The 25323-nt window shown below is 49.4% G+C and overlaps 1 protein-coding gene and 1 long non-coding RNA gene across 2 annotated transcripts in view; both read right to left on the bottom strand.

Moving 5' to 3' along the window:
* The window catches only part of LOC126176331 (uncharacterized), a 202661-nt gene extending 178313 nt beyond the window's left edge, over positions 1-24348 (bottom strand). Inside the window, exons 1-3 of the mRNA XM_049923482.1 lie at positions 24198-24348; positions 13615-13736; positions 13430-13476 (exon numbers count right to left, since the gene is read on the bottom strand). Coding sequence (XP_049779439.1) covers positions 13430-13476; positions 13615-13736; positions 24198-24347 — 319 coding nt within the window. The 5' untranslated portion in view covers position 24348. The remainder of the gene's footprint in view (positions 1-13429; positions 13477-13614; positions 13737-24197) is intronic.
* Positions 24349-24381: 33 nt separating this feature from the next.
* The window catches only part of LOC126175124 (uncharacterized), a 660542-nt gene continuing 659600 nt past the window's right edge, over positions 24382-25323 (bottom strand). The window contains exon 4 of the long non-coding RNA XR_007535526.1: positions 24382-24446. This is a non-coding gene — a long non-coding RNA (uncharacterized LOC126175124). The remainder of the gene's footprint in view (positions 24447-25323) is intronic.

Here is a 25323-nt window from a genome sequence, read left to right as displayed (position 1 = left end):
GATTCTTAAACTAAGTGTTTGTTATGATTAAGTTGTGCTCTGTGCAAAATTCTACCAGGCGGCTCCCTCTTTCATTTCTTAGCCCCAATCCATATTCACCTACTACGTTTCCTTCTCTCCCTTTTCCTACTACCGAATTCCAGTCACCCATCACTATTAAATTTTCGTCTCCCTTCACTATCTGAATAATTTCTTTTATTTCATCATACATTTCTTCAATTTCTTCGTCATCTGCAGAGCTAGTTGGCATATAAACTTGTACTACTGTAATAGGCGTGGGCTTCGTATCTATCTTGGCCACAATAATGCGTTCACTATGCTGTTTGTAGTAGCTTACCCGCATTCCTATTTTCCTATTCATTATTAAACCTACTCCTGCATTACCCCTATTTGACTTTGTGTTTATAACCCTGTATTCACCTGACCAGAAGTCTTGTTCCTCCTGCCACCGAACTTCACTAATTCCCACTATATCTAACTTTAACCTATCCATTTCCCTTTTTAAATTTTCTAACCTACCTGCCCGATTAAGGGATCTGACATTCCACGCTCCGATCCGTAGAACGCCAGTTTTCTTTCTGCTGATAACGACATCCTCTTGAGTAGTCCCCGCCCGGAGATCCGAATGGGGGACTATTTTACCTCCGGAATATTTTACCCAAGAGGACGCCATCATCATTTAATCATACAGTAAAGCTGCATGCCCTCGGGAAAAATTACGGCCGTAGTTTCCCCTTGCTTTCAGCCGTTCGCAGTACCAGCACAGCAAGGCCGTTTTGGTTATTGTTACAAGGCCAGATCAGTCAATCATTCAGACTGTTGCCCTTGTAACTACTGAAAAGGCTGCTGCCCCTCTTCAGGAACCACACGTTTGTCTGGCCTCTCAACAGATACCCCTTCGTTGTGGTTGTACCTACGGTACGGCCATCTGTATCGCTGAGGCACGCAAGCCTCCCCACCAACGGCAAGGTCCGTGGTTCATGGGGGGAGCGTAACGGAGTAAAATAGGGGCACTCAATTAAAAGGTGTCTTACCGTCCACAGCTGAGAGCAGTGGGGACAGAGTGAGGGAGGATCGCCGCTTAAAAGATGTCAATGGCTAAAAAGACAGTGCCCTATCCGGAGTCTAGTTAAAATTACCTCCTCCCGACGACGCGTTCGGGAGGAAGAGGTCCAAGCACAAGGAAGAGCTTTCACGTCCCGCAATTTATTATGGGGAACTGTCGACCAATGTGCGTGCCATAAAAGAACAACACCACGACATAAAACGCTCCGTAGATCGGCGAAGGGAATCGATTGAATAGCTGGCCGAAGAAGAGAGACTGCAGCCTTGGCTGCTATATCGGCCGCCTCATTTCCACAGATACCAACGTGTCCCGGGAGCCAGAGGAACGCCACCGAAGCGCCCCCCAGGTGGAGCAAGCGCAGACAGTCCTGAATCCGGTGGACCAGAGGGTGCACAGGGTAAAGAGCTTGGAGACTGAGGAGAGAGCTGAGAGAATCTGAGCAGATAACGTACTGTATCCGCTGATGGCGGCGGATGTAGTGGACAGCCTGGAGAACAGCGTAAAGCTCCGCAGTATAAACAGAACACTGGTCGGGAAGCCGAAATTGATTTGGGGTGTCGCCAACAATGTAGGCACTCCCTACACCTAACGATGTTCCGAGCCATCGGTGTAAATAAATGTGGCTTCCGTCATTTGTGCACATAGAGCAGCAAATGCCCGACGATAAACAAGTGAAGAGGTACCATCCTTGGGAAATCGACAAAGGTCACGGAGCAGGCAGATCCGGGGACGGAGCCAAGGCGGCGCTGCACCCCCAGTTGTCAAGAAGGTTTTAGGAAAGCGGAGGGAAAGAGAATGGAGCAGTTGACGGAAGCGGACTCCCGGTGGTAGTAGGGCGGAGGGGCGGCCTGCATACCCTACATCAAAGGAGGCGTCGAAAAAAATGTCATGGGCTGGATTAGCAGGCATGGAAGACAGATGGCTAGCGTAACGACTCAGAAGTACTGCTCGCCGATTGGACAGCGGAGGTTCAGCAGTCTCAGCATAAAGGCTTTCCACAGGGCTGGTGTAAAAAGCTCCAGACACTAAACGTAATCCACGGTGGTGGATAGAGTCGAGACGCCGAAGAATAGACGGCCGAGCAGAGGAGTAGACTATGCTTCCATAGTCCAATTTCGAACGCACTACGGCGCGATAGAGGCGGAGAAGAACCACTCGGTCCGCTCCCCAGCAGGTACCATTCAGGACACGGAGGGCGTTGAGTGATCGCAGACAGCGAGCCGAAAGATAGGAAACGTGGGAGGACTAGCACAGTTTTCTGTCAAACATAAGACCCAAGAATTTAGCGACGTCTGAAAATGGAAGGTTGACAGGTCCTAGATGTAAGGAGGGTGGAAGAAACTCCTTACGTCGCCAAAAATTAACACAAATGCTCTTACTAGGAGAAAAACGGAAGCCGGTTTCGATGCTCCAAGAGTGGAGGCGATCGAGACATCCTTGCAGACGTCGTTCAAGAAGGCTGGTCCGTTGAGAGCTGTAGTAGATCGCAAAATCGTCCACAAAGAGGGAGCCCGAGATATCAGGAAGGAGACAATCCATAATTGGATTTATGGCAATGGCAAACAGTACAACGCTCAGCACGGAGCCCTGGGGTACCCCGTTTTCTTAGGAGAAAGTACGGGAGAGAGTAGTTTTTTTTTTTTTTTGTTTTTTTTTTTGGTTGGGTTTAAGGGCGCTCAACTGCTGAGGTCATTAGCGCCCAGTCACTGTTGTTTGAGCACATGGAATCTGGTAAAACTCAAGGGGATGGAGGGGACACCAGAAGGAACCGACAAAGATGCAGACAAAATAAGTAAAAAGATTAAATGTCCTTGGACAAGCCAGTTAAAGTTATAAAACGCAGAATACGAGCAGCTGCTCGAGCGTCATCAGCTAAAACATCCGGTAAAGTAGATGGCAGGGACAGGACAACACGAAATTGACTAAAACGGGGACACGACAATAAAACATGGCGCACTGTTAATGCCTGACCACAAGGGCACTGCGGGGCTGGGTCACCGGAGAGCAGGTAGCGGTGGCTAAACCGGCAATGCCCAATCCGCAACCTGGTCAGAAGGACCTCCTCGCGCCGAGATGGTCGGGAGGATGTTGTCCAAGCAGTTGGTAGCGGTTTTACTGCCCGGAGCTTGTTTCCTTGGAGGGATGACCAAGCATCCCACCACAACGACACAAGCCTCTTACAGACATCCCCACGAACGTCGGATGACGGGACACAATGGGAGGCTGGCCGAGGCAGGAGGACTGCAGCCCTGGCTGCAGCATCCGCAGCCTCATTCCCAGGCACTCCCACATGTCCGGGAACCCACAGAAAGCTGACAGAACCACCATTATCAGCCAAAGAATGGAGGGACTGCTGTATCCGTTGTATCAAGGGATGGACCGGATAGGGAGCTCCAAGGCTCTGAAGAGCACTGAGTGAGTCAGAGCACAGTACATATGATGAATGGTGGTGGCGGCGGGCATACTGAACGGCCTGATGGAGAGCAAAAAGCTCGGCCGTAAAGCTGGAACACTGGTCGAGGAGCCTGTATTTAAATGTGGCGGCCCCGACGACAAAGGCACAGCCGACACCATCGTCAGTTTTGGAGCCATCGGTGTAAATAAAGGTGTGACCGGCAAGTCGAGCACGAAGTTCGGCAAACCGTGAGCAATACACTGCAGCCGGAGTACCCTCCTTCGGGAGTGAGCTGAGGTCGAGATAAATATGAACCGGAGCCTGGAGCCAAGGTGGTGTCGGGCTCTCACCCTCTCTGAAGGTGGTAGGGAGGGCAAAATCCAATTGTCGAAGCAGGCGACGGAAGCGGACTCCGGGGGGCAGCAGGGCAGACACATACAACCCGTACTGACGGTCGAGAGAATCGGCGAAGAAGGACTTGTAAGTGGGGTGGTAGGGCATAGACGACAGCCGGCAGGCATACCGACACAGCAGTACGTCGCGCCGGTAGGTCAACGGTAACTCGGCAGCTTCAGCATAAAGACTCTCGACAGGACTAGTGTAGAAGGCTCCGGTCGCAAGACGTAACCCCCGATGGTGGATGGAGTTGAGCCGGCGTAAGAGGGACGGCCGAGCGGACGAGTAGACGAAGCTCCCATAATCCAGCTTCGATCGGACTATGGACCGATACAAGCGAAGCAGGACAGTGCGATCCGCTCCCCAAGATGAACTGCTAAGAACTCTGAGGACATTAAGGGAACGTGTACAACGGGCCGCCAAATAAGAGACGTGTGGAGACCAACACAGTTTCCTGTCCAACGTGAGCCCTAGAAACTTAGTTGTGTCCACGAATGGGAGAACAACGGGACCGAGATGTAAGGATGGCGGAAGGAACGCTTTATATCGCCAAAAGTTGATACAAACCGTCTTTTCTTCAGAGAACCGGAAGCCATTTGCCACGCTCCATGAGTAGAGGCTGTCTAGACAACGCTGAAGGCAGCGCTCCAGGAGGCATGTTCTCTGGGCACTGCAGTAGATCGCGAAGTCATCGACAAAGAGAGAGCCTGAGACATTAGGTGGAATGCAATCCATAATGGGATTGATCGCGATGGCAAAAAGGGCTACGCTCAAGACGGAGCCCTGAGGCACTCCGTTCTCCTGGAGGAAGACGTCGGACAATACGGAGCCCACACGCACCCTAAACTTTCGATCCGTTAAAAAGGAATCAATAAAAAGGGGCAGGCGACCGCGTAGGCCCCACCTGTGCATAGTGCGGAGGATACCTCCTCTCCAACAGGTGTCATAAGCCTTCTCCAAGTCGAAGAACACGGCTACCGTTTGCCGCCTTCGCAAAAAGTTGTTCATGATGAATGTCGACAAGGTTACAAGGTGGTCAAAAGCGGAGCGGCGCCGACGAAAGCCGCATTGGACATTAGTAAGTAGCCGTCGAGATTCAAGAATCCAGACTAACCGAGCATTAACCATGCGCTCCATCACCTTACAGACACAGCTTGTAAGAGAAATGGGGCGGTAACTAGAAGGAAGGTGTCTATCCTTCCCGGGTTTGGGTATAGGAACAACAACGGCGTCACGCCAACGCATGGGGACTTGACCTTCGGTCCAGACGCGATTGTAGGTACGGAGAAGGAAGCTTTTGCCCGCCGGAGAAAGGTGTGCCAGCATCTGAACGTGAATGGCATCCGGCCCCGGAGCAGAGGACCGGGACAGTGCAAGCGCACGTTCAAGTTCCCGCATAGTAAAGGGGGCATTATAGGTTTCCAGATTCAGCGAGTGGAAGGAAGGTCGCCGAGCCTCTTCTGCCTCTTTCCTGGGAAGGAAGGCAGGATGGTAATGGGCGGAGCTTGAAACCTCCTCGAAAAAGCGGCCAAAGGCGTTGGCGACAGCCACCGGATCAACAAGGACCGCATTACCTGAGGTCAGGCCAGGTACCAAGGAGTGGGCCTTAATGCCCGACAGCCGGCGCAGGCTACCCCAAACGACGGAAGAAGGAGTAAAACTGTTAAAGGAGCCGGTGAAAGAGGCCCAACAAGCTTTTTTGCTGTCCTTGATCACTCTACGGCATTGCGCTCGGAGTCGTTTGTATTCAATACAATTCGCCAACGTAGGATGGCGGCGAAAGGTGCGTAAAGCACGTCGTCGAGCACGGATAGCGTCCCTACAAGCCTCGTTCCACCAGGGGACGGAAACGCGACGTGAAGAAGTAGTACGAGGAATGGAACGTTCGGCAGCATGGATGATAACAGCCGAGAGGTATTCGACCTGACTGTCACAACTGGGAAAATCGTGGTCCGGAAAGGTTGCCAGGGATGAGTAAAGTCCCCAGTCAGCTTTCAGTATGTTCCAGCTCGAAGGACGTGGGGATGGGGTGTGGTGCAGGAGACGAACGACACAGGGGAAGTGGTCGCTCGAATAGGTGTCAGAAAGGACATACCACTCGAACCGACGGGCAAGAGTGGTAGAACATATTGAGAGGTCCAAGTGGGAGAAGGTATGAGTGGAGTCCGAGAGGAAAGTCGGGGCGCCGGTATTGAGGCAGACAAGATTGAGATGGTTGAAGACATCCGCCAAGAGTGAGCCTCTTGGACAGGATGCAGGAGAGCCCCAAAGGGGATGATGGGCATTGAAGTCGCCAAACAATAAAAACGGCGGGGGAAGCTGAACGATCAGGTGCATCATGTCAGCCCGACTAACGGCAGACGACGGTGGAGTGTAGATGGTACAAACTGAAAAAGTAAAAGCAGAAAGAGTAATGCGGACAGCTATTGCTTGGAGTGGGGTGGTCAATGGGATGGGATGGTAATAGACGTCGTCCCGAATGAGCAACATGACCCCACCATGAGCTGGGACACCGTCCACAGGGGTAAGGTCATACCGCTCCGAGGTATAGTGGGTAAAGGCAATACGGTCAGTCGGGCGCAACTTGGTTTCCTGGAGTCCAAGGACGAGCGGACAGTGCAGGCGGAGGAGCAGTTGTAATTCCTCCCGATGAGATCGAATACCTCTTATGTTCCAATGAAACAACGCCATCGCTAGTCAAAAAGTTGTGGGAACGAGACGGGGGAAGAGCTGGTCACCTCGACGGCCGCGGAGGGCCAGGTTGCGAGGGAACAACGCTACAACCGACGGGAGGCGGATCCGGTTCCATCGACTGGTCGCCAGCTGCGGCCGCTGTCCCTGGTTGTGTAGGAGGGGCAGCATCATTTGCCGACGAAAGGCCAGCTGAGCGCCTGGCAGCAGAGCGTCCCGGCGAAACTGAGGACGGCCGGGAGCGGCGACTCACGGATGGAGCGTCAGTCGAAACGCGCCGGGGTGGAGAGGGGGATAAAGATTTTTTCTTGGAGGCCTTCTTGGAAGGCCGAGGAGGCACAGGGACGGTGGGCTGGACCCGAAGAAGGTCCTCACGCGCGGGGTCCGTTTTGGAACGCCGGACCTCGGAAGCCGGGGTCCGGAACGTTTCCCCGATGGACGCCTGAGAAGAGGATCGCTTCTCAGGTGGCGTGTGGGGGGAAGGAGGAGGAAGGATGGCCCCTGGGGCAGAGGGGGTGGGGGCCACAGGGGAGGAGGATTTGGAAGGGAGGGATTTGGGAGGCGGAGGCAGAGCCCCCTGATGGGCGGAGGAGGCGGAGGGGGGATAGGAGAGGGGTGAGGATACCGCGGAAGGAGTGGACACAACTGAGGCAAATGAAGTGGTCAATGGCACGGGATGGAGGCGGTCGTACTTCTTCCTGGCCTCAGAATAAGACAGCCGATCCAAAGTTTTGATTTCTTGTATCTTCTTCTCCTTCTGATATGCGGGGCAGTCTGAGGATCTAGGCGAGTGGACGCCAGGACAATTAACGCACCGAGGTGGTGGGGTGCATGTATGTTCCTCACGAAGAGGACGGCCACAATCGCCACAGAGGGGCTCAGCCTCACACCGTGACGACATGTGCCCAAAGCGCAAACACCGAAAACAGCGCATAGGAGGCGGAACGTAGGGTCGCACGTCACACCGGTAGCACATTACCTTTACCTTCTCTGGGAGAACGTCCCCCTCGAAGGCGAGGATAAAGGCCCCAGTGTCGATGCGACGGTCTTTGGGGCCGCGCTGGACTCGCCGGACGAAATGCACGCCTCGGCGCTCCAGGTTGGCCCTGAGCTCCTCATCAGATTGTAGCAGGAGGTCACGATGAAAAATAACCCCCTGCGTCCTATTGAGTGCCAGATGTGGGACAATGGAGACTGGGATGTCCCCTAGGCGGTCGCACGCCTGGAGCGCCGCCGACTGTGTGGCGGACGTGGTCTTGATAAGTACGGACCCTGAACGCATCTTGCTGAGAGCCTCGATTTCCCCGAAGATGTCCTCAATGTGCTGAACAAAGAACATGGGCTTGGAGGTGGCGAATGTCCCCCCATCGGTCCGAGAACAGACTAAATAGCGGGGGAAGTACTTCGCTCCAAGCCGGCGGGCCTGTCCCTCCTCCCATGGAGTGGCCAAGGGGGAAGGGGCAGGAGAACCAGAACCAGAAACGGTACTTTTTCTTTTAAAAGACTCGGCCGCAGAGCGACCCGATACGTGGTGACGTTTCATCTGCGAAACGTCCGCCCCGATACCACCCACTCCGACCAGGGGCTCTCCCCACGGGCGCCACCCAGCCGCAGCAAGGGCCACCTGGCAGGATGACCATTGCCGGGAGTCCTGATGCCCCAAGGAGACGGGCATCTACTCCTTGGCCGACGTGGGGAGGGTGCAGCTCAGGTATCGGCAGTACGATCCCTGTGTTGTCAGGGGGCTACAACCTAGAGGGTACATGACGACCCCACCACAACGGGCTGGCTACCGTGCTGGATTTCTGGTGCCATGGAAAGTCCATCATGATCGCTGGTGCAGATGGAGACGCACTATGGGCGTAACTGGGACAACCCAAAAGGCGTTTAGGCCCAATTTGAGCAATAGTGGGTATGGTTACAACGCCGGTGCAATGCTGAGTGCCAAGGTCTGAGTGCACTTAGGACCAGTGGTACACCACGTAAGGTGTCCTTCCCCAAAAGGCTCGTACTTCTGTAGAAATTTAGAAAAATGGAGGTCAAACCCCAAGGGGGACCATCACATGGAAGGCCGAAACGGTTGAACTCCTTTTAGTCGCCTCGTACGACAGGCAGGAATACCTCGGGCCTATTCTTACCCCGGACCCGCAGGGGGGGGGAGAGAGTAGTGTTCACCCGCACCCTAAATGTGCGCTCTGCCATAAATTCGCGAAGAAAAAGGGGCAGCCGACCTCGAAAGCCCCAAGAGAACAGTGTGCGGAGGATGCCTGTCCTCCAACAGGTATCGTATGCTCTCTCCAGATCAAAAAATATTGCTACTGTTTGGCGTTTCCGGAGAAAATTGTTCATGATATAAGTGGAGAGAGCAACAAGATGGTCACCTGCAGAACGATGCTTCCGGAATCCGCATTAGGCAGGTGTTAAAAGACTGCGGGATTCCAGCCACCAAGCTAAACGGCAATTCACCATACGCTCCAAAACCTTACATACACTACTCGTGAGAGAAATGGGGCGATAGCTAGAGGGGAGATGTTTGTCCTTTCCAGGATTCGGAACAGGAACGACGATAGCTTCCCGCCATCGTCTGGGAAAAGTACTGTCGGTCCAAATTCGATTATAAAGGCGAAGGAGGTAACGCAGACTATGGGTTGATAAATGCAGCAACATTTGGACGTGGATACCATCCGTTCCTCGGGCGGAGGAGCGAGAAGAAGAGAGGGCATGTTGGAGTTCCCGCATGGAGAAAACAGTATTGTAGCTTTCGCGATTTTGAGAGGAGAAAGCAAGATCTCGCACTTCCGCTGCACGTTTCTTCGGGAGAAACGCTGGCGGGTAATTTGAAGAGCTCGAAATCTCAGCAAAGTGCTGATCCAATGAGTTAGAAATTGCGACGGGGTCCACTAATGTATCATGCGCGACAGTGAGCCCAGAGACCGGGGAGAAACTAGGCGCGCCTGAGAACCGTCGAAGCCGACTCCAAACTTCCGAGGAGGGAGTGAAGGTGTTAAATGAGCTAATAAAGAATTTCCAGCTTACCTTCTTGCTATCGCGGATGACACGACGGCATCGTGCACGGAACTGCTTATAGCGGATACAGCTGGCCAAAGTAGGATGGTGGCGGAAAACGCGAAGAGCACGTCGCCGCTCACGTATTGCGTCACGGCATGCCTCGTTCCACCAAGGAGCTGGGGGGGGGGGGGGGGGGGGGGCGCCGGGGCGATTCGGAGGTGCGTGGTATTGAACGTTCCGCAGCTGTAAGAATAACGTCGGTAATATGTGTGACCTCATCGTCGACGCTGGGGAAGTGACGGTCATCGAATGTCGCTGGAGACGAAAAAAGTGTCAAATCGGCTTGGGCAAACTTCCAGCGTCGCGGGCGCATAAATGGCAGTTGAGGCTGCAGGCTAAGGACACATGGAAAGTGGTCACTCGAGTGTGTATCATCAAGGGCGAACCATTCGAAGCGCCGAGCTAGCGGAACAGTACCGACCGCAAGGTCCAAATGAGATAAATTTGTCGTGGAGGCAGACAAAAATGTAGGGACCCCAGTGTTGAGGCAAACTAGATCAGCTTGGTGGAAGACGTCTAGCAATAGTGAGCCACACGGACATGGATGTGGAGATCCCCAAAGCAGGTGGTGGACATTGAAGTCCCCAACCAGCAAATAGGGGGATGGAATCTGACCAAGAAGATGGAGATCAGCTCGTGCCATTGGTGTGGACGATGGAATGTATACAGTACAAAGAGAGAACGTGTATCCAGAAAGGGAAAGATGGGCGGCGACAGCTTGGAAGGAAGTGTCTAAGGGGATTGGGTGATAATGGAGAGTATCAGGGAGAAGAATCATGAGTCCTCCATGGGCTGGAGTGCCTTCAACAGAGGGTAGATCATATCGGACGGACTGAAAATGAGGGAGAACAAAGCGGTCATGGGGACGCAGCTTTGTTTCCTGAAGACAGAAGATGACCGGCGAGTAGGATCGTAAGAGGATCGACAATTCATCCCGATTGGCTCGAATGCCGCGGATATTCCAGTGGATAATGGACATAGGGTAACTGAGCTTGTGTAAAAGGAAATTTACTTTGAACATAACGGTTCTCAAATCACCGTTTGCAATATTTTTCCGTGACGTGTTAGAAATGCAAACACTTGGGACGTCACACTCATCGAAAGCAGTTCGTTTTTACGAAGTCCTCTTTAGTCTTCAACGAATTCTAAGAAGTTCTCACGTATTTCCCGGATTTCTTCGGAGTGAAAAAGTTGCCGGATTTCCCGCGGCGTACACACCCTGTTACTGAATTGTACGTTAATAGACAGTACTTCTATGGGTATTTGTGTTACCTCAAAATCTTGAGATTCAGACCCATATCGAAGTTATAGCAGACCAAGGCATCCGATTTTCTCAAGAGGCCATGAGTCTAATGACTGCAAACTAATCGTCTTATCTCTACATGAAAACACAACGACGAAACTATACAGGAAGGTAAAGACGACGAAAACGACGATGACCAACAATTTGACACTGAATAAAGATATATTGTAACAGTTTGGATGATAAGTTTGTACATTTTGTAAATAAACACATATTGTTGTTGTTGTTGTGATCTTAAGTCCTGAGACTGGTTTGATGCAGCTCTCCATGCTATTCTATCCTATGCAAGCTTCTTCATCTCCCACTACCTACTGCAGCCTACATCCTTCTGAATCTGGTTAGTGTATTCATCTCTTGGTCTCTCTCTACGATTTTTACCCTCCACGCTGCCCTCCAATGCTAAATTTGTGATCCCTTGATGCCTCAGAACATATCCTACCAGCCGGTCCCTTCTTCTTGTCGAGTTGTGCCACAAACTCCTCTTCTCCCCAATTCTATTCAATACCTCCTAATTAGTTATGTGATCTACCCATCTAATCTTCAGTATTCTTCTGTAGCACCACATTTCGAAAGCTTCTATTCTCTTCTGGTCCAAACTATTTATCGACCATGTTTCACTTCCATACATGGCTACACTCCACACAAATACTTTCAGAAATGACTTCCTGACACTTAAATGTATACTCGATGTTAGCAAATTTGTCTTTTGCAGAAGCGCTTTCCTTGCCATTGCCAGTCTACATTTTATATCCTCTCTACTTCGACCATCATCAGTTATTTTGCTTATAAACACATAATTAAAGTTAAATAATGTAGAGAAAATATAAAATGTAGACTGGTGGTGACAAGGAAAGCGTTTCTGAAGAAGAGAAATTTGTTAACATCGAGTATAGGTTTAACTGTCAGGAAGTCTTTTCTGAAATTATTTGCACAGAGTGTAGCGATGTATGGAAGTGAAACATGGGCGACAAACAGTTTAGACAATAAGAGAAAAGAAGCTTTTGCAATGTGGTGCTACAGAAGAATGCTGAGGATTTGGGTAGATCACGTAACTAATGAGGTGGTGCTGAATAAACTGGGGAGAAGAGGGATTTATGGCACAACTTGAATAGAAGAAGGGATCGATTGGTAGGACACGTTCTGGAGGTATCAAGTGATCACCAATTTTTTATTGGAGTGAGGCGTGGGGGGTGGGGGAGGGGGGGTAGTAAAAGTCGCGGAGGGATGAATACAGTACGATGATACAAAATGATGTACGTTGCATTGGTTACAAGGGAACCTCCCCATCGCACCCCCCTCAGATTTAGTTATAAGATGGCAGAGTGGATAGGCCTTGAAAAACTGAACACAGATCAATCGAGAAAACAGGAAGAAGTTGTGTGGAACTATGAAAAAAATAAGCAAAATATACAAAGTGAGTACTCCATGTGCAAGATAGTCAACATCAAGGATAGTGTGAGCTCAGGAACGCCGTGGTCCCGTGGTTAGCGTGAGCAGTTGCGGAACTAGAGGTCCTTGGTTCAAGTCTTCCATCGAGTGAAAAGTTTAATTTTTATTTTCAGACAATTATTATCTGTCCGTCATCACTTTTTGGGAGTGATTATCACATCCACAAGAAAACCTAAATCGAGCAAGGTAGAACAATCTTTTTACCCATTCGCCAAGTGTACAAGTTAGGTGGGTCGACAACATATTCCTGTCATGTGACGCACATGCCGTCGCCAGTGTCGTATAGAATATATCAGACGTGTTTTCCTGTGGAGGAATCGGTTGACCTATGATCTTGCGATCAAATGTTTTCGGTTCCCATTGGAGAGGCACGTCCTTTCGTCTACTAATCGCACGGTTTTGCGGTGCGGTTGCAAAACACAAACACTAAACTTATTACAGTGAAGAGAGACGTCACTGAACGAACGTGCAGATCATAACTTTGCAAAAATAAAGTAAGTAAACTTTTTCACTCGATGGAAGACTTGAACCAAGGACCTCTCGTTCCGCAGATACGCTAACCACGGGACCACGGCGCTCCTGTGCTTACACTGTCCTTGATGTTGCCTTTCTTGCGCATGGACTACTCAGTTTGTGTATTTTGCTTATTTTTTCATAGTTCCACACAACTTCCTGTTTTTTTTGATTGATCTGTGTTCAGTTTTTCAAGGCCTATCCACTGTGCCAAGTTATAAGTAAATCTGAGGGGGGTGCGATGGGGAGGTTCCCTTGTAAGAGATGAAGAGGCTGGCACAGGATAGAGTAGCATGGAGAGCTGCATCAAAGCAGTGTTTGGACTAAAGACCACAACACAGCAATGTATTTCATTTGATCCCACATCAAAACAAAAAGCATAAAATAATATTGAACGGTTTTCAAGTGTAGATACTCGTGTGTGCCGGCCGTGGCGGGTAGAAGCGCGTCCATCCCGTCTGGCAACCAGCTTCCTGTACACCGAGCACGGCGGCGGACCTGGCACCCGACGTGCCACATAAGAGGTTTCAGCGTCAGCGCTACGTACCGAACGGGTGCGGGGGCGGCGGCGTGCCCTCGTCGTGGAGGCCGTTGGCGGCGGGCCGCGCGGGGGCGGCGCCGTCGGAGCGGGGCGCGCGCAGCTGGAGGCGGCCCGGCACGGCGGCGCGGCGCCCGGGAGCGGCGGGGGCGGCCGCGGCCGGCGGCTGCACCGGCGCCGCCCCCGCTCCCGGCGCCGCCCCCGGGGCGTCGCCCAGCTTCTCGAAGAGCGCGCGCGCCGTGATGAAGCGCGCCACGTGGCTCTCGGTGCGCACCACCGTCGCCTGCTGCGGCTTCTCGCCGCCGCCCGCCGGCTCCTGCAACCACAAGTCAGAGTCCTCTTCACCACACCTCGACTTACATCACATCACCACGCACAGTGGTTGGTTGGGGGCAAGGGACTGAAGCAAACCGAGCGCTGTATCGTGTGTGATATACAGAGGCGAGCGAGTGCGCCGGGACTTACCCCAGTTCACTGCTAGTAGCGCCACGTCACCTTAACGTGTCTGCATGTAGCGCACAAGTATTGCACCACAATTTAGTATGAAATTAAAAATCAAAATTTATGTTTAAAACTTTGTTAAGTTATAGTTTAGCGTAATAATGTTCTAAACTTAATAGTTTATGGAAAAATGCCGTTTTAAGAGAAAAATCAGAGGAGCTAAATAATGACGGTAGGAAGCCTGAATTTGGTCAGAAGGTGCAGCTAGAAGATATAAATAAGTGATGCTGGTTTTCAAAACCATACAACAAAAATTAACGCCAGAATCCAAGTTTTTCGGAAAAATCAGAGGCGCTAAATAATGGACTTAGAAACTTTAAAATTTGTTTTATGCTTCAGTACACCCCAAAAATAATAACAGCGTCCACGTTAATCTACCTCTTATAGTGTTTCACTAATTAAATAAAAACTAATTTTGTAACTAAAATGTACCGAAGTGTTTTAGATTAAGTACTTGAAATTTTAATGATAGAGGATTTTGGTTAAACCAGATGATCAAATATATCAAATAATAGAGCTACACCAAGTTTAAGACTTTTAACATAAATAGCAACTGATAAGTCTTTGCAAAGGTATGGTTCAGACGTAACAATCTACCGTTAGTTCCACTAAATAAATTCTATTAGGCAAAGTTTTCATTCTAGCGAGCTGAAACTTTCTACGTGCTTCCAAACCGCTTATCTGCATACCAGCAAAAGTTAAGTAGTTTCTGAAGTAATTGGTAACTATATTATTAAATATTATGTGCCCTAGATAGCGGTCGTTTGTAGACTGCCGCCGTATGCAAATAGAGACAACAGATGTTTTCTCGGCAGTCCGCACCGGCACCTTATAAATACAGCCCCTGAAGCAGTAGGAAGGTTTACTTCGCTCTCAGACACTGAGGTCCACGCCAGCTAAACGTCTGGTCGCGCTCTGCCTCGCATGACGTCAGAGCCGAGCTGTGACAAGCGCGTATTTGGCAGTGAACTCAAGAGGACTGTACACCGTCCTGTATCGTTTAGAATTCGGTAAAATAACTGTTAGTGTGCCGTCCGTGTGAAATTCAATTCCGCGAGGCAAGTGGTGAATTTATTTCCACTTTTAAGCGAGCATTAATTTTTGAACATTTATTGCGAACTTTCAATTGAGTGATGTTAGTCAGGGCGAAAAACAACTTTGTAGGAACTAACCGTAGAGGTCGCCTTTGAACTGCTAAAGGTGCTGTTAGATTAGAAAGACTTGTTTTCAATTGAACATAACGCAATTTTAAGTGTTGTTTGTGAGAAACTTTAAGTAAATTAAATCTTGATTGGAATTTTGAACTTTTACTGAATTCATAATCCTGATCCCGAAAAGAACTGGGAAATAGACACTTTTCTTTCAGTGGGCTGGACCGGAATGTGGCCGTGCAGACTGGAAACTAAGGTCGATATGTTTCCCTTCGCTTTCTGGTTGATCACCAAATCAGTTGCCAGGCTCACGTGATTAAAGACGGCATCAAAACTTCAAACCAGTGAAGAAACTTACTCGCCGCCCCACAGGACCAAACAACGAGGTCATCGGTCCCATCGGATTAGGGAAGGGTGCGGAAGGAAGTAGGTCGTACCCATTCAAAGGAACCATCCCGGCATTTGACTGAAGCGACTTAGGGAACTCACGGAAAACCTAAATCAGGATGGCCGGACGCGGGTGTGGATCGTCATCCTCCCGAATGCGAGTCCAGTGTGCTAATAACTGCGCCACCTCGCTTGGTTCGCCATTGCATCTGGGCCAGAGGCTACGGTTTCAGCTGGCGGTCAGGGACGCGTCTCTGCCACTGACAGATACGCACACACCAGTAGCATTGTCACTGGCTGTGAAACGACTTACGCGGGAAAATAATAATAATTCCAATTTTGGCCACCATGCACAAATCTGGTCCTGTGGATGCAAGGAAGATGTTTCCATATACACTACTGGCCATTAAAATTGCTCCACCACGAAGATGACGTGCTACAGACGCGAAATTTAACCGACAGGAAGATGATGCTGTGATATGCAAATGATTAGCTTTTCAGAGCATTCACACAAGGTTGGCGCCGGTGGCGACACCTATAACGTGCTGACATGAGGAAAGTTTCCAACAGATTTCACATACACGAACAGCAGTTGACCGGCGTTGCCCGGTGAAACGTTGTTGTGATGCCTCGTGTAAGGAGGAGAAATGCGTACCATCACGTTTCCGACTTTGATAAATGTCGCATTGTAGCCTATCGCGATTGCGGTTTATCGTATCGCGACATGGTTGATCGCGTTGGTCGAGATTCAATGACTGTTAGCAGAATATGGAATCGGTGGATTCAGAAGGGTAATACGGAACGCCGTGCTGGATGCCAACGGCCACGTATCAGTAGCAGTCGAGATGACAGACATCTTATCCGCATGGCTGTAACGGATCGTGCAGCCACGGCTCGATCCCTGAGTCAACAGATGGGGACTTTTGCAAGACAACAACCATCTGCACGAACAGTTCGACGACGTTTGCAGCAGCATGGACTATCAGCTCTGAGACCATGGCTGCGGTTACCCTTGACGCTGCATCACAGACAGGAGCGCCTGCGATGGTCTACTCAACGACGAATCTGGGTACAAGAATGGCAAAACGTCATTTTTTCGGATGAACCCAGGTTCTGTTTACAGCATCATGATGGTCGCATCCGTGTTTGGCGACATCGCGGTGAACGCACATTGGAAGCGTGTATTCGTCATCGCCATACTGGCGTATCACCCGGCGTGATGGTATGGGGTGCCATTGGTTACACGTCTTGGTCACGTCTTGTCGCATTGACGGCACTTTGAACAGTGGACGTTACATTTCAGATGTTTTACGACCCGTGGCTCTACCCTTCATTCGATCCCTGCGAAACTGTATATTTCAGCTGGATAATGCACGACCGCATGTTGCAGGTCCTGTACGGGCCTTTCTGGATACAGAAGACGTTCGACTGCTGTCCTGGCCAGTACATTCTCCAGATCTCTCACCAACTGGAAACGTCTGGTCAATGGTGGCCGGGCAACTGGCTCGTCACAATAGGTCAGTCACTACTCTTGATGAACTGTGGTATGGTGTTGAAGCTGCATGGGCAGCTGTACCCGTACACGCCATCCAAGCTCTGTTTGACTCAATGCCCAGGCATATCAAGGCCGTTATTACGGCTAGAAGTGGTTGTTCTGGGTACTGATTTGTCAGGATCTATGTACCCAAACTGCGTAAAAATGTTATCACATGTCAGTTCTAGTATAATATATTTGTCCAATGAATACCCGTTTATGATCTGCATTTCTTCTTGGTGTAGCAATTTTAATGGCCAGTAGTGTGTAATGCATTAGGAACGGGACGTCGGCTTCAAAGGTCAAACAAGTTAGAAAAGAATAATGTTGATTTTATTATAAAACGCTGCTGACTCAGCTTATTCATTATGAGCAACGGAGACGTCGACGAGGTGTTGCATCCGTGAAACGACGTGATCAGCAATTACTGCCAGCAGCCTCAGCAATGTGTTCCTGGTAAACGCGTTGTTTTAGATGTCCGCAGAACAAAGTCACATGGGTTCTGATCAGGCGATGTTGCACACCGTGCATTTGCAAAACCTGCGGATATAGTACGTTCGTGGAAGGGTGCATGGAGCATATCTTTCACCAAGCGAGCGAGATGAGGTGCGCTCCACAGAGAATCCTCTTCCACAGCAGGAATCGCGTGCTGTAGAAGGATGGCTCGATAACGTGCAGACGTCACGGTACATCTGACAAGATGTCTGGGTATATTCTCTTCAAAGAAGAACGGAGCGAAAACAAAGGTGCTCGTGAATCTACACCACAGAGTCAAATACGCCGAGTGCAATGGCTCTTCATGCACATACGTGGTTTAACAGTTCGCCAAATTCGGCAGTTCCGCATTAACATATTAGCGTACAAACCATTTTTCGCTGACAGCGAACACTGTACCTCCACGAGTAGCTGCACTTTAATCATAACCACTCGGCATATTGTGTTTAATGAATACTGAGAAACGATGTGTGCAATTAACCCAGTCCTAGCACTCTCCTACCGCTCCGTAACAATGTAGACGGAGCGTTAGGTCCTTCCGGGGTGTACCTTACAGTCTAAACGGCCGATGGTTATACCACCTAGGAAGCCAACCAACCAAGAAGAAAGCTCCTATGTTAAGGAGCCAGACTGTGGTCGGCGATTCTAACTGCTTTCCAGTCACTACAGAGTCAAAATGGGAGATGGAACAACTGCGCACCATCGAACCCGCGTTCTCAGCCAGCACCTATGGAACAGAAGATACCCTCATTCGATATGGCGAGTTGCCACCAAACAGATTTATCAGTTACCTCCAACGCACATTACTACTGCCAGAGCAGCCTCGCACGATGGTGCGAGTACTCTGCATCTCCGTAGAGTCTGTAGAGGGGCTTCCTCTCGGTCCAGAATGGCTCTTGAATGACAATGACTTCCACGGTGGCCTGACGCCTCAAACGAATGCGAAAATATCGGGTCTGAAGCGAGGATCGATTGCGTGTTCCGCAATTAGCTTTTAAACAAGCATACGGGAAGCCTGGTACCTGCTGAAACTATTACATCCATGTACGTTTGTAACGTTACGCGAACTAATCGGCCACCAAGAATTGCTACGAGGTGAGGAGTATCTGATGTACGGCTGAACGCCAGCAGGCACAGGGCTCGAGGCGGACCGCAGAGACCGCTGCTCCAGAGGCGAGTAGCGTCATCGCAAATAGGTAAATACCAAAAGCTGGGAATTTGGACAGCTGCCGCTTATGTGGGGCCTTTGTGCAGGAGACAATGCTAAAAAGAAATGAAAGAGTGTCAGATAATCGGCTAAGTTGCAGCTCTTTGAGATTTGACAGTAACGCACGAAGTATTAATGCAAATTTCAATACATCGATAATCTCAGAAGTACAGAAGTTAATATTTCGCAGTGAATAAACATTTACGCAATAAACCTCTGAATTAAGAACTTTTAAGCGCTTCGTGCGATTTCACCAAACTGTAATTCAGAATATAGCATTGCACTATAGCTATTATCCATGAAAGCTACATATCTTTATTTCATTTATTGATTTATGATGTCTTTTCTATCGCTTTCGTTATGCAAATTAACGTCAGAACAATTGCACAGCTAATGAACACAGTATCAGTACCTCATATTGTCATACTGGTGCAGTTATTTGACAGTTTCCTATTTTGGCAGTAACTTTATTTACATGTTATTTGCAAGCCACGATAACTTAAAAGTGATCATTCGCTTGTGCTAGTGGACACCACGACTGAAAACAGAACCAAAAGACACTTGTCAAAAAGGCATAAATTAACTGTTTAAACAATTCTTAAGGACAATCTGTAGTTAATCATCATGAGCACACCAGTGCTGGGTTATTTATTTATAAACAAACTATTACTTATATTTATTGTAAATTACTGAGTAACTGAATTTCTATGACATTACTTTACTTAAATATTGTAAATATTGTTATAATACATCAATTCAGTCCGGGGAAGTTGTCAACTTGAATCAGACCATATATGTGGAGCTTAAGGAAGGTTTCTTTTTGTTGGGGATGGCCTTCAGCCAATGGAAAAGCAGACAGTGATGCAAAGCTATGGGAGCGAGTTGGAGACAGCGACTTCTCGAGTGAAGAGTTCAAGTGGGTGATTCTGGACAGTTTTATGCGAGTTTAGGAAGAAGACAGGCCTGTCTAGAGCAACAAGTACGATTCAGTTGTACACGTGATTGTTTCTGGACGGTGAACGGCTGCTACAACACAAACTATTGAAGGCACTTTACACACTGGTGTCCAAAACTAACGCAACAAACCATTATTTCACCATCCTGTGGATAACTCACGATATAATCACACAAAATGTCAACAGATGTCCCGTACAATCGTGTCCTGCATGCCAACAATGACGTCATGGCACCTATCAAAGAGGATAGTGTTGCTTAGCAACTGACATCTGGCCTCGCAGCATGCACTGGACGTGTTGTAACGAGTCAAACAGCGTACAGAAGGCTCTGACAGAATGGTTTATTGTCGGAGATCTGCTGTATGCGTGCCTCTGACGCGTCTTCACAAATGGGAACATCTAGAGTGGAGCCGTCAACATGTCATCTGGACTGTCGAACAGTGGACCAATGTCTTTTCATAAATGAGTCCCGATATGTCCTGGACAGTGATTCTCGACGGATTCACATCTGGAGGGGACGTGGAACACGATTTCGGGACTGACCATCGTGGAAAGAAACTGATATCGGAGATGATCTCTAATGGTGTGAGCAGGGATTATGTTGACCACTCTAACATCTCTTCGTGAAACTGCACGGTTAAATCGGCAAGATTTAACTGCTATTAGGTATCGTGACGAGATCTTGGGACCCCATGTGCAGTTGTTGCGAGGTGCTATGGGTCCCACACTTCGTACTGATGGTCGACAGTGCTCGACCTCGCAGAGCACAGGTGGTTAAAGTTATCCTGGAAACGGAAGATACTGTACGCATGGCGTGGCCTGCGTGCTCTCTCGTTCTGAATACGATAGTGCACGTCTGGGACACGGGTTGCATCACGCCAACATCCACTAACCGCTCTCCAAGACTTGCGAACAGCGTTGCAGGGAGAATGTGCGTTACTGCGCCCCAACATGAGACTGATGACATCATTCACAAAATACCCCATCGTTTGTCAGGCCTTGATTACTGCCAGAGGTGGTCACACCCCATACTGAGCGCATTAGCCAGTTGGAATGTGTGTGTAAATACGTTAGAAAAACAAAGAATATTTTTGTCTACCGTTATGCGTGTTGCAGTTGCTTCCGTTCTCTACCCTTTACATTGTTTCTACTTTACTATCACCTGTTCATACTGCTTTGAGACAAAATAAACGCAGCCTCTCAAAATTTCGGTTTGTTCCTTTAATTTCGGACACCAGTGTGTTTAGAGAGTTCTGAATGTGCTCCAGAGCAGGACTAACTATTTTGGCTTGATTTATGTAACAGAGTAAGCCGAGAATGAGTTACTATTCTTTGTATCGTGTGAGTTAATTTGTGAATCATCATGTTAAACTCTGAACTATTTTTAGTTGTTAAACTTTCGTGTATTGTGATCACGAAATGGACTCCATTTTCGCGTAACTTTGATGACTATTTAGTTTGGGGAGTTTGCTACCATTCTCATAACTTTACTGCATCTGATAAGGTTATATGGTGTCTGTATTTTAATCGAATATCGTTGGACCACTTCCCGTTTATGTAAGATGTCCTTTCTTCAGTAAAAATTATTCAGCCTAATTCTCTGCCGTCTTCATCAGTTACAGATGTCAGAATAGAACCCTTTTATTAAATTATTCGTTTATATTTTATTTTGTATTTCTGTGCATTTTATTAATTCGCAATGCCAGCCACTGCAGACTATTTGACTACAGGATCACAGCTACAGGTCGTTATTAGCAGGGAGTTAGCTGCAGGACATGACAGCAGACGTGTGCGGCTAAGATCCTATGACTACATCGAGCTATTCTTTTTAAACAGAGGCGTGGATACTTCAAGTACCTGAGAGTCCTTTGCCCCCCCCCCCCCCCCCACACACACACACACACAGGAGACAGCGCACAGCTGCGATATTGTCCCGCTGTGTTCAAATTTTTCCTCACCGTCACTGATATGCTATCAGCTGCTGGTCCTAACGGATTAAATCTTATCTCCTCTTGGGTTCCACAGTGGCATTATCACAACTGTGAACTATATTGAGATTGCCCGATCGGTAAGTCTGACAAATTTTAGTGTCATATCAGTGTGACGTACAATGAGCGACCACAGCAGTGCCATCCCCGTCATATCAGAGAACGCAGTGTGACGGAAATCTGCGTAAGGGATGTGGGTGAGTTCGTAAGTGCGGGAGATTGCTATTTGCTAGCCCACCCCCCACCCATGTCTCACATCATGAAAGCATGCCCAACTCAAATAATATTCTCGTCTGAGGGACGGTGGTTGGTTGGTTGATTTCGGACAGGGGACCAAACAGCGAGGTCATCGGTCCCATCAGATTAGGGAAGGAAGTCGGTCGTGCCCTTTCGAAGGAACCTTCCCGGCATTTGCCTGTAGCGATTTATGGAAATCACGAGAAACCTAAATCAGGAGGCAGGCATTTACTGTCAACACAGAGACGTCTTGCAGACGTAATCTAATAACAACAACATGGAAGAGTGCGTGAAGTGATGCTATTTCATGATAACTCCTCCTCACCACCCCCCCCCCCCCCCCCCCGCGCCAATATATAGGAGGAGCTGGGTTGGGAAGTCATTCCACAACCAACTTCTTCCAGATTTTCACCTTTTCCGCTCTCTATCGAACACTCTTCAAGGAATTTACCTCTCAGGATCAAAATGCCTCTAAACATGTCTGAACGACTTCTTCGCCTCAAAACCACGTGCTTTTTACAATCGTGGAATCGAAAAGTTACTCCAGCGTCGTTGGACTGTTGGAAATAGTGCAGGAGAATATACACTGAAACGCCTAAGAAACTAGTATAGACATGCATATTCAAATACAGAGATATGTAAACAGACATAATAACGGCGATGCGGTCGGCAACGTCTGTGTAAGACAAGTGTCTGGCGCAGCTGTTACATCGGTTACAGCTGCTACAATGGCACTTTATTAAGATTTAAGTGAGTTTGAACGTGGTGTTATAGTCGGTGCAAGAGCGGTGGGACATCATCTCCGAGTTAGCGATGAAGCGGGGATCTCCCCTTAATACCGTTTCACGAGTGTACCGTGAATCTCCGACATCGCTGCGGCCGGAAAAAGATCCCCAAGAACGGAACCAACGACCACTGAAGAGAATCGTTCAACGTGACAGAAGTGCAACCGTTCCACAAATTGCTGCAGATTTCAGCACTGGCCTATCAACGAGTGTCAGCGTGCGAACCATTCAACGAACATCATCGATGTGGGCTTTCCGATCCGAAGGCTCACTCGTGTACCATAGATGACTGCTCGACACCAAGCTTTACGTCTCGCCTGGGCCCGTCAACACCGACACTGAACTGTTGATGACTGGAAACATGTAGTCTGGTCGGAAAAGTCTCGTTTCAAATTGTATCGAACGTATGGACATGTAAGGGTACGGAGACAACCTTATGGACCCTGCATGTCAGCAGGACTGTTCAAGCTGGTGGAGGCTCTGTAACGGTGCGAGGCGTGTGCAGTTGGAGTGATGTGGGACCCGTGAAACGTCTAGATACGACTGACAGGTGACACGTGCGTAAGCATCCTGGCTGACCGCCTGCATCTATTCATGTCCATTGTGCATTCCGACGTATTGGGGCAATACCAGCAGGGCACTGGGACACCCAACACGTCCAGAATTGCCACGGAGTGGCTCCAGGAACACTCTTCCGAGTTGAAACACTTCCGCTGGCCACCAAACTCCCCAGACAAACATTATTGAGCGTATCTGGGATGCCTTGCAACGTGCTCTTCAGAAAAGATCTGCAACCCCTCATACTGTTACGGATTTATGGACAGCCCCGCAGTATTCCTGGTGTTAGTTCTCTCCAGCACTACTTCAGACATTAGTTGAAAAAATGGTTCAAATGGATCTGAGCACTATTCGACTTAACTTCTGAGGTCATCAGTCGCCTAGAACTTAGAACTACTTAAACCTAACTAACCTAAGGACATCACACACATCCATGCCCGAGGCACGATTCGAACCTGCGACCGTAGCGGTCGCGCGGCTCCAGACTAGCGCCTAGAACCGCACGGCCACTCCGACCGGCAGACATTAGTTGAGTCCATGCCATGTCGTGCTGCGACACTTCTGCGCGTTTGCGAGGGGGGGGGGGCGGGCTTACACGGGTATTAGGCAGGTGTACCAGTTTCTTTGGCTTTTCGGTGTATTACTGATGACTAAAGTCTCTGTTGTGTTTTAAATTACCGGAGAAACGCTAGCAACGTATGGACCAACCCAATATGAGAGAGAGAGAGAGAGAGAGAGAGAGAGAGAGAGAGAGAGAGAGAGAGAGGGTATTGACAGTTTAACCATCAACTAGAAAGAATAAAGTTACGCGGCTGATTTTTTGTTCGTTTGCAGGCACTTGTCTGCAGACGCGATACAGTTCGAAACCCCCGCGCCACAGCAGTGTGCCACGCCGCACAAAAGGACGAAGCTCAATGACGAGTAGAGGGGGTCACGGCCGCACCACACGAGTATCCCTGTCCCCTGGCCGCGGCTCACCTTGAAGACGTCTTCGCCGGCGACGGTACGGCGGCGCTCCGGCCGAGGCGAGTGCTGGTTATGATGGGGGTGGGGGTGCGCGGGCGGCGCCGCCCCTTGCTGGCCGTCGGCATCCTTGGCGGGCGCCATCGCCTGGAAGATGTGCGCCATCTGCGACACCTTGGAGCCGCCGCCGCCGCCGCCGCCCCCGCCGCCCGCGCGGCCAACGGCCGCCCCCGCGCCGCGCTTCTCCTCCATGCCTCCCCGCGCCTGCAACAGCGGCGACCGCCACCGTGTCACAACCACACACCGGCACTCCTCTCAGTCAGTGGCGCGCAGCTGCTTACCATGACCCGGCCACACAAATAGTGAAGTACTGCAAAACAATCAACATCAGTATATCATGCAGCTAGAAGCGTTCATTTTTATTTACAAGGTAGTACGTTGCAATATGCACCACAGGACGTTACTTCAGAAAGGGCCACAATAACTTCTGGTGTCCCTCAGGATTCCATTGTTAGCTTGCATCTTTTCCCAATACAGGGTGTTACAAAAAGGTACGGCCAAACTTTCAGGAAACATTCCTCACACACAAAGAAAGAAAATATGTTATGTGGACATGTGTCCGGAAACGCTTACTTTCCATGTTAGAGCTCATTTTATTACTTCTCTTCAAATCACGTTAATCATGGAATGGAAACACACAGCAACAGAACGTACCAGCGTGACTTCAAACGCTTTGTTACAGGAAATGTTCAAAATGTCCTCCGTTAGCGAGGATACATGCATCCACCCTCCGTCGCATGGAATCCCTGATGTGCTGATGCAGCCCTGGAGAATGGCGAATTATATCACAGCCGTCCACAATACGAGCACGAAGAGTCTCTACATTTGGTACCGGGGTTGCGTAGACAGGAGCTTTCAAATGCCCCCATAAATGAAAGTCAAGAGGGTTGAGGTCGGGAGAGCGTGGAGGCCATGGAGGCCATGGAATTGGTCCGCCTCTACTAATCCATCGGTCACCGAATCTGTTGTTGAGAAGCGTACGAACACTTCGACTGAAATGTGCAGGAGCTCCATCGTGCATGAACCACATGTGTCGTACTTGTAAAGGCACATTTTCTAGCAGCACAGGTAGAGTATCCCG

This window comes from Schistocerca cancellata, chromosome 3, assembly GCF_023864275.1.
Source record: "Schistocerca cancellata isolate TAMUIC-IGC-003103 chromosome 3, iqSchCanc2.1, whole genome shotgun sequence".
In the NCBI taxonomy this organism is placed as follows: domain Eukaryota; kingdom Metazoa; phylum Arthropoda; class Insecta; order Orthoptera; family Acrididae; genus Schistocerca; species Schistocerca cancellata.
This window is presented reverse-complemented; position numbering and strand designations above follow the sequence as displayed.